The 9285-nt window shown below is 52.1% G+C and overlaps 1 protein-coding gene across 1 annotated transcript; it reads left to right on the top strand.

Annotated features, from left to right (window-relative positions):
* Positions 1-712: 712 nt before the first annotated feature.
* On the top strand, positions 713-1126 carry PIRT (phosphoinositide interacting regulator of transient receptor potential channels). Its single transcript, XM_062175120.1, has one exon. The coding sequence runs from the start codon at positions 713-715 to the stop codon at positions 1124-1126; it is 414 nt and encodes a 137-aa protein (XP_062031104.1).
* The last annotated feature ends 8159 nt before the right edge of the window (positions 1127-9285 follow it).

Raw genomic sequence — 9285 nt, 5'->3', positions numbered from 1 at the left:
GCAGACAGGATGTTGGAAGAGGCAGCTGGGCTGACCCCACACCTTGACAGCCCTAAGGATGGAGAGGTGGGCGGATGGCACCGTGGCATAGCGGGTTAAACCGCTGCCTGCTAGACCAGCATCCCATATCCTAGCTGCTCCACTTCTGACCGAGCTCCCTGCTAATGGCCTGGGAAAGCAATGGAATATGGCCCGAGTGCTTGGGCTCCTGCCCCGGTGCGGGAGACCCAGAAGAACTTTCTGTTTCCTGGCTTTAAATCGGCCGAGCTCCAGCAGTTGTGGACATTTGGGGAGTAAACCAGCAGATGCAAGACCTCTCTCACTGTCTCTCCCTCTCTCTGTCTATAACTCTGCCTCTCAGATATATAAATAAATCTTTTTTATAAAAAAGATCACATAGGTAGAAAGTAGTTGAATCTGAAAATAGGATGCTATTTAATCATGTTTTTTAAAATGGCACCCCGTTCCTTGTTTCCAGTGTTAAAAGCAGCTGATTAGAATAATATATTTGTATCTCACAGGAAATAAAAACCAGCTTGGATGGCTTCTGATTTATGTGGCTGTCTCTGATTTTCCTTTTCGCTTCAGTACAAAAGCCCTGTAGGGCCCTGCACCGAGAGCCAGGCTACTGGCAGATGCTAAGAACAGACTTCTCGGACCTCACCCTTGATTCTGACTGCTGCTGCTGCCCGGTGCCCCGTCCCGAGCAACCATGACAATGGAGGCTCTGCCCAGTGTCCTGGAGGTCGATGAGAAGTCCCCGGAATCTAAGGACCTGCTGCCCAGCCAGACAGCCAGCTCACTGTGCATCAGCTCCAGGAGTGAGTCCGTCTGGACCACCACGCCCAAGAGCAACTGGGAGATCTACCGCAAGCCCATCATCACCATGTCGGTAGGCAGTGCCATCCTGTTGTTTGGCGTGGCCATCACCTGCCTGGCCTACACGTTGAAACTGGATGAGACTATCTTCAACGTCCTCAAGATGATAGGACCCGCCTTCCTGTCCCTGGGACTCATGATGCTGGTGTGCGGCCTGGTGTGGGTGCCCATCATCAAGAAGAAGCAGAAGCAGAGGCAGAAGTCAAGTTTCTTCCAGAGCCTCAAGTTCTTCTTCCTGAATTGCTGATGGCATTGCCCTCACACCCACCACCTTGGCCAGAAGAAGATCTGATGAGCAACATCCCCAACATCCCCACCTCCACCATGGGGTGCAGCAAAACTGATCCCAACAGTCTCCCTTGCTCTGAGCTCTATCCTCCAAGCCGCCTGGGAGTGTTGCTGGACGAATCTCACCTTGTCTCTCTGCTGTCACATGGCCATGGCCGTCCCCTTCCATTGCTCTCGTCCCTGCCCCTGCATCCAGGCATCGTTCATCTAACGCTGGGCCAAGTGTGGTGCATGCTGGGAAATTCCTCAAGAACCAGCAGTGCCTGGAGGAGAACTTCCTGTTTACATATCTGAGTGCCTAAGCTGGATTCCACGTTTGCATCCTTCTGGAACCAAAACTGATCGACAAAGCTCCTTTTCAGAGAAGGAAGGGAAGGCTGAGTTCTGACCCATCGGGTTTGCCAAGCCCTAGCTCCCTTAGTGGGTGAGACACTGGCTTGCAAATCCAGAGACTAGAACAAGTATCAGGCATTCCAAAGACTGAACCGTGGAGGCAGGTGGGGGAAGAACATGTCCCATGAAGCCACACCCCCCAGGAAATGGCTCTGGCAGTTAGCCAATTGAAAACCTTTAAATTCCCAGTTCTGTAGTGTTTACCCCTGAGGCAATGGGGTAGGCTAGCAGGTGCCATGTTTCCCCTTGACCTACTAACTCCTTCTCACGGATGACTTTCGCCATTGCCAAGGACAAGTGCATGTGGCCCTGGCTTCCTCTTTCCCATTCCACTTGGCTCTATCCTCAGCACTAGAGTGGGCTGATAGACAGTGACAGTTGTCCTCCCCATCTCCTTCAAGTTCAAAACTGAGAAGATCCAATTCCACATTTTGCTTTCCAAAGAAATATAGCCAAGCCCAGTGGCATCTGGAACAGCCTGTTCTGAGTTCTTGGAGCAGTTGTGGGAATGCAGGAATATCCACTCCAGACTTGGAAGAAGGCAGAGAGACTCTTGGAAGCCATGTCACCCAGGCTGAGACTAAATAGAAAGAAAGAGTTAGCACTGAGGGGATTGGGACAGCGCCCCACCCAGGTGGTAGGAACAACTTGAGTGTGACAAGACCAAGAACCGTGTGGCCACTTCCCTGCCCTCCCAGATGTTCAACTTCCTCCCATCATTCGCCTGCTTCCCGCTTCCTCCCCCAAGTGCCTTACACAGAGCTCTGGTGACACATTGAGGGCCTCCTGCAGCCTATGGGAGAGGCTGGAAGTGGGTGTCCAGAGGGTGTACCAAGCAGAGTGCTTTTGGGGTAAGTGCTCCCAAAACTCAGGGCTTCCTGTAAGAAACCAAGAAGCCTTGGGATGATACGCGAGGTGGTGCACCTGAGAGCCAGGGCCGTGGTGCCCCACGCCAGGCCAGGGTCCCAAGGGACAGCGTTGGATAAGAGGGTCCTACACTACAGTCACTCCTCAGCCCTCCGGCCTCTGTGGTCACCATCACCATGGCACCCTCTCTCTCGACAGGCCCCCAGGTGTCTCCATCCTCCACAGTGGTCCCACACGCAGAGTCAGCACCCATCCTTGTTCCTTCTGCATTGTGGGAAACTCCAGCGAGGCAAGTGCCTGTGTCGTGAGAACACTCCCTGCACCACCCACCTAGGAAACCAGAGTCTGGGGAGCCTGTGATCTTTGAGGGGCATGGGGTTGGGACTGATCTTGGGGGCGTGGCAAGAACGCTGTCACTAACTGTAATTTTGCTTCTAGCGCCTGCAGGAACCGAGTCTGCAGATCATCTCATTTCTTCTAACATGAATGCACATTCGAGATCAGCCTGCAATACCCCTCTCTCGCTCCTCCACGTTCTCGCACGTGGGATGGGTTCCCCGGCCAGCTTGCCACAAATCCGCACTCCCTGTGCCACATCTCTCAGCTCCAGGGCTGGTAGTCTGGCCCCTGTGGATGCTGCTCCAGGCATGCATTAGTGGAAGGAAGTTGGGGGGGGGGGGGGGAGGAAGAGGGCGGCGGCCAAGGCTCTAGAATGTGTCCAAGTTCAAGGCTGATTCTGCAGCCTCCATTCCCTGCTCCTCAAGCCAGAGTCTCAGCAGGGGAGGATCCGCACATGTTGTCCACGTGCACTGAGATCCTGACGTGAGCGTGGGCCAGGGTCACAGTGACATAGGACATCTCGGAGCTTCTGCCAATGTCAAGGTGTTGGATGGACTGTGAATGGAGCTGGGTCACATGCCACGCTCCTGCCACAAACACCCCCTGCAGTAACTCCTCTAAGGCCTGCGGGTGGGAGAACAGGACCAACACTCATATTTGCAGCTCCTCTCTACTCCCCCCACCCACGCTCCACCAGTAGCTATCCTGTTTGGGTGAATTTGATCCTATCTGAGGTCCGAAGATATCCGTGTCATATTGAATTACAGTCTATTTAATGGGGCCTGCTGTGTTTTCATTCTGTTCCGTCAGTAATTCTAAGACTGTGTCCACTAGTTCAATCCTCTAAAATGCCCCACCCGATGCACACATCCCACCCTCACCACCACCCCTCGAGCGCTGCCTGGGAGGGAAGCGACAGTGTGGGTTTCATGCCTGGTTTCCAGAGAGCTCCCCTAGAAGCCGATGGCTGGACTCTGAGATGCTGCAGAGAGACCAGCAGCTTCTGTCTCCACCCCACAAGCACAGTACGGAGAGGAAGACAGACATGGAGAAAGAACCTTCCAGAAGGAATCAGTTGTTCAGGGTGAGGCAGGCAGGTCCTCCAGGGTCAGCCTGTCGACCTCCACATGGACCAATGAGAGCAGGCACAGGAGAGGAGTGCGGCTGAGCTCCCTGGGTCTCCCTGGCCTCTTCTTCCCTTCTGGTCCACCCCATTCTGCACCCTGGACTGCTCCATCCCGGGTCCCCTTCCCATGGCACCCCACCAGGATCACAGTGCTCCTGGCTTTCTGCTCGCCCCAGCTTGCTCAGTCCTGAAAATGGCAGAGAAAGAGGACGGCGCTGGGCTGAGTGCAGCAAGGGCTGTGTCTTCATCCACTCCTGGGCTTCGTCCAGAGCTATGGGTGCCCACACCCATCACTTCCTGGCCAGCCCCAGCCCTTGGAGCTTCAAGGGCCCTGGGAAACTAAAACTCAGAGCCACAAGCGTGTCAGACGTGTGCAAGGGATTTGTTGGGGTGTGCACCTAATGACAATTTGTCTACCCAATATCTATTTTTTCATCTTCTCTGGTGATAAAAGCTCTATTTTACTGAAGGCAACAATACAGCCAGGTAAAATAGGACCTTTCCTCAATGGCCCCCAGCCTGTCCCTTATAACAAAGGTTGGCCAATGAGATGCACAGGGGCACTTTGACTGACAAGGGGTTACATCTTGATAAACTCATACATTGAAAATATTGTAAGTCAAAAATGCACTGACTATACCTCCCTGACTCACCGCGCTTGACAGCTTTGCAATACTGTACACTGTAGGTATCAGCTGTTTACCTGTGTGACCAAAAGGTTGACTGGGAGGTGCACTTACTGCACCAGCATCATGAGAGAGGAGCAGATCATACATCGCTAGCTTGGGAAAAGATCAAAATTCAAAATTCCAAACACATTTTGTACTGAATGCCTATCACTTTTGAGTAACCATTGGGGAAGTTGGGGACAATCAGTGTGTATGGAAATGACAAGATGGGGACTAGGGGAGCTCTTCACCTGCCACAAGCTGTGGTCCCTCCATCGTTCCCTTTTTGGATGTAGATCCCATGGTTGGAGCTTCAGTGCCATCTTGGCACCACCTGCTGACCTTGTCAAGGATAGCCAAGCAGAAAGTGGGAAGATGCCTGTGACCTTGAAGGGATCCTGGGATCTCCTGGGCTACCTAACCCTAGGCTTCTCTTACAGAGACAAAAACAAAACCTTCTCTCAGTTGAGTCACCATGATTTGGAGTCTGTAACTTGCAGTCAAACGCAATTCTTAGCTCTACAGGAGAATAACTACAGAGTTATTTTCTTCCTCTGAGTTCTGCATACGGTTTGACTGGTATCAGTAGCCAATGCACTAAGGATCGAGACTCTCATAAACCAATCCTGAATTGGTGATCTTACATTTGTTTGCCATCCACCTCACAGCATTCTCCAAGTCTTGGAGGAAGGAGGAAAAGACAAATCATCATCATTACAATGGCCCAGTCCTCTTGCCTTCCTGAGGCCAGCCAGTGGGGCTGAGGGTCTGTGGGCCCCTTCACACATAGGTAGAATGTCCTTCACAAGCAGGCTGTCAGCTGTGGCTGGAAAGCCTGTCTCCAGACCATCCGGCATCTCCTCCACTAACAGCTTCTCCTGCTGCACATGTGACCTTGCAGCCTTAAACCTCACCTTCAGGGTGGGTGCAATCTTTCACCAGAAGCTGGCAGGGGAAGGGGCTGAGCACCTGGGGAGAGTTGAACCAGCTCCGAGAGACCCTGGCAATCTTGTATGACCTTGTGCTTTTAAACCACGCCTTCAAGTTAGTTGCAATCTTCCACCCAGAGCTAGCAGAGGAGGGGGCTGGGCCCCTAAGGAGATGGACAGTCTCCAGGAGACTCCTGCTATCTCCATGAGCCCCAAGCCAACACCTGTGTGAAACCCCCATCCAATGGGTGCCCCCACAGAATGATCCAATGAAAAATGTGTAATGCCTTAAAAATCCAGAGCACTTCCTCAAAGCCAGTGTCCTGCCCGAGCACTCTGCCTGGTCTCTCCTCTCTGACCAGATGCTTTCTCTATCGCTTGCCAATCAAATAAAAGTTTCTGCCTATTTGTAAATTGCTTCCTGGCTTTTTATTTGTATACTAAGCTAAGGAAAAGAACCCACGAGACTCGCTCCAGCAACCGCCCTCGCCTCTGTGACCGGTAACACTCCCATCTCTGTGTCAGCAGGAGCTTTCTCAGAGTGGACATCCAGGTACAGAACAGGAACAAATGGGGTTCTCCCTGCTTTCTCAGTGGTCTCTCAGCCTGTCGCAGCTGTTCCAAGAGCTGAGGAGTGGAAGGGAGAAGGTTGGGAGGGACTAACTGTAAAAAGTTAACTAGCATTGTTTGCAGGAGACACCACACTTTCTTCCTCGCAGGGTTCAATATCCACACTTGTCAAATTAAGATAATCTAACTTTACCAAACATATGAGAGACCTTCAATAAGTTCATGAAAAATATGTGCCATGAAAAACAATGCATCAAGCCGGCGCCGCGGCTCACTAGGCTAATCCTCCGCCTTGCGGCGCCGGCACACTGGGTTCTAGTCCCAGTCGGGGCACCGGTCCTGTCCCGGATGCCCCTCTTCCAGGCCAGCTCTCTGCTGTGGCCAGGGAGTGCAGTGGAGGATGGCCCAAGTACTTGGGCCCTGCACCCCATGGGAGACCAGGATAAGCACCTGGCTCCTGCCATCGGATCAGCGCGGTGCACCGGCCGCATCACGCCAACCGCGGCGGCCATTGGAGGGTGAACCAACGGCAAAGGAAGACCTTTCTGTCTGTCTCTCTCTCACTGTCCACTCTGCCTGTAAAAAAAAAACAAACAAACAAACAAACGATGCATCAATTTCAAAAATTTTGGAATCAAAATCAACTTATCTTTTAATTCTATCCACAAGCCTTAAAAAACTTCATTATTTGAGAGACAACAGAGAGAGGGACAGAAAGCTCCTATGGCTAGCTCATTCCCCAAATGCCTACAGCGACAGAGTCTAGGCCAGGCCAAAGCCAGGATCTGGAAATTCAATTCAGGTCTCTCACGAGAATGGCAAGAACCCAACTACTTGAGCTGTAGCTGTTGCCTCCCAGGAAACAACTTGTTAGGAAGCTGGAACCAGAAGCCAGAGTTGAGTATTGAACTCAAGCGCTCCAGTGTGGGACATGGGTGTCTTGACCTCTAGTCAAATGTGTGAGGCTCCCTCACACTGAATCCTATCCTGGGGACAGCCCCCTGCCCGCACCTCCCATCTGGGCCAGCTCACTTCACTTCACACCCCCATCTTCACAACTGCAAAGGACGGTAATAAAGTTTCCACCTCCTGAGCGTGATCTGGGGCAACCCACGTACAGCTCTTACACTGAGCATTGAATGCTAGTTATTATGAATGTAATAGACTGCTCAAGGCAGTCTCGGCAACATCCCGACATTCTTCTAAGGGCTTTTGTAAAAGAAAGAATGTGATTCTGTGCAATTATGTGTGACCTGATTAGAAAGAGAGAAGGTGGGGAGGGCGGTACTGTGCGACCTGGCCAGTGGGCCTCTGACACCTGCACAAGGCTTTATTCCACCACTTTTGGCTCCTCCCTCCCTCTTTGTCTCGCAATCACTCCCATTCCATCACCAAAGCCTATAGTTGTTATCTTCTTCAGGGGTCAGGTGCCTGAGGCAGCTCTGTGTCCCTCAAGTTCCACATTTCCAGGGCCAGCGCTGGGGTGTAATAGGTTAAGCCTCTACCTGCAGTGCCGGCATCCCCTGTGGGTGCTGGTTGGAGGCTCAGCTGCTTTCTTCAGATTCATCTGTCTGCTATGGCCTGGGAAAGCAGTAGAAGATGGTCCAAGTGCTTGGGCCCCTGCATGCACATGGGAGACCTGGAAGAAGCTCCTGGCTCCTGGCTTTGGATCGGCCGAGCTGTGGACATTTGGGGAGAGAACCAGTGGATGGAAGACTTCTGCCTCTCAAATAAATAAATAACTTTTTAAAAAAATCCACATTTTCGGCCGGCGCCACGGCTCAACAGGCTAATCCTCTGCCTGCGGCAACAGCACATCGGGTTCTAGTCCCGGTCGGGGTGCCGGATTCTGTCTCGGTTGCCCCTCTTCCAGGCCAGCTCTCTGCTGTGGCCTGGGAGTGCAGTGGAGGATGGCCCAAGTGTTTGGGCCCTGCACCCACATGGGAGACCAGGAGAAGCACCTGGCTCCTGGCTTCGGATCAGCGCAGTGTGCCAGCCGCAGCGCGCCAGCCACGGTGGCCATTGGAGGGTGAACCAATGGAAAAGGAAGACCTTTCTCTCTATCTCTCTCACTGTCCACTCTGCCTGTCAAAAAAAGAAAAAAAGGGGAAAAAATCCACATTTTCCCTCCATATTGAGGAGTGAAGTCACTGTCCCAACAGATTCACGTGCCTGAGGTTCAGGCATGACCACGTGACAGGTTCACCCACAGCTGTGGGAGAAGTGGCCCATGATGGGGAAGTGGCCGTGCCTTCCACCAGCGAGTATGTTCTTCTCTACGCTGCCTTTTCCCAGCAATCCCAGAACAGACCTGCCAAGTGCAAGGACATTGACCCTGAATTGATGAGATAAAGGAAGCTCACTGAAGACCACAGACGCCATGCTGGGCTGGCTTGTGAACTAGAAGCAGATTTCGATTTTGTGGAGCCACTGAAATATTGGGACTTACTCATTATAGCAGTTAACATCATCCTTCAAATAAATCTCTCCATCACCGTTGTAGATTTCACAGGAACCCGTGCAGTCCATACTTCTGATTGCTTCGATAGCCGCCCAACTCGCCTCTTCCCTCAGTCTTACTTCCCTCTAATCCACGCTGCACCCCAGCACAAGACATTCACGAAATCCTCCCATAGCTCCCTGTCCTGCTCCTTTTTTTAAAGATTTATTTTATTTATTTGAAAGAAAGAGTTACAGAAAGAAGTAGAGACAGAGAGAGAGGTCTTCTATCTGCTGGTTCACTCCCCAGATGGCCACAATGGCCGGAGCTGCACCGATCCAAAGCCAGGAGTCAAGAGCTTCTTCCAGGTCTCCCACATGGGTGCAGGGGCCCAAGGACTTGGACCATCTTCCACTGCTGTCCCAGGCTATAGTAGAGAGCTGGATTGGAAGAGGAGCAGCCGGGACTAGAACTGACACCCATATGGGATGCTGGTGCTTCAGGTCAGGGCTTTAATCCACTGCGCCACAGCGCTGGCCCCCATCCTGCTCTTTTGAGGCCTTGTTTCCTACTATCCCCTCCTAGGCAGCAAGCCATGCTCCTTCCTTGATGAACTTGGTTTTATTTATTTTTAAAAAGATTACTTTATGTATTTGCAAGGCAGAGGCAGAGAGAAAGAGATCCTCCATCCACTGGTTCACTTCCCAAATGGCTGCCACAGCCAGAGCTGGGCCAATCCGAAGCCAGGAGCCAGGAGCTTCCTCCAGGTCTCTAACACGGGTACAG

The sequence above is a fragment of the Lepus europaeus genome, chromosome 18 (genome assembly GCF_033115175.1).
Source record: "Lepus europaeus isolate LE1 chromosome 18, mLepTim1.pri, whole genome shotgun sequence".
Classification (NCBI taxonomy): Eukaryota; Metazoa; Chordata; class Mammalia; order Lagomorpha; family Leporidae; genus Lepus; species Lepus europaeus.
This window is presented reverse-complemented; position numbering and strand designations above follow the sequence as displayed.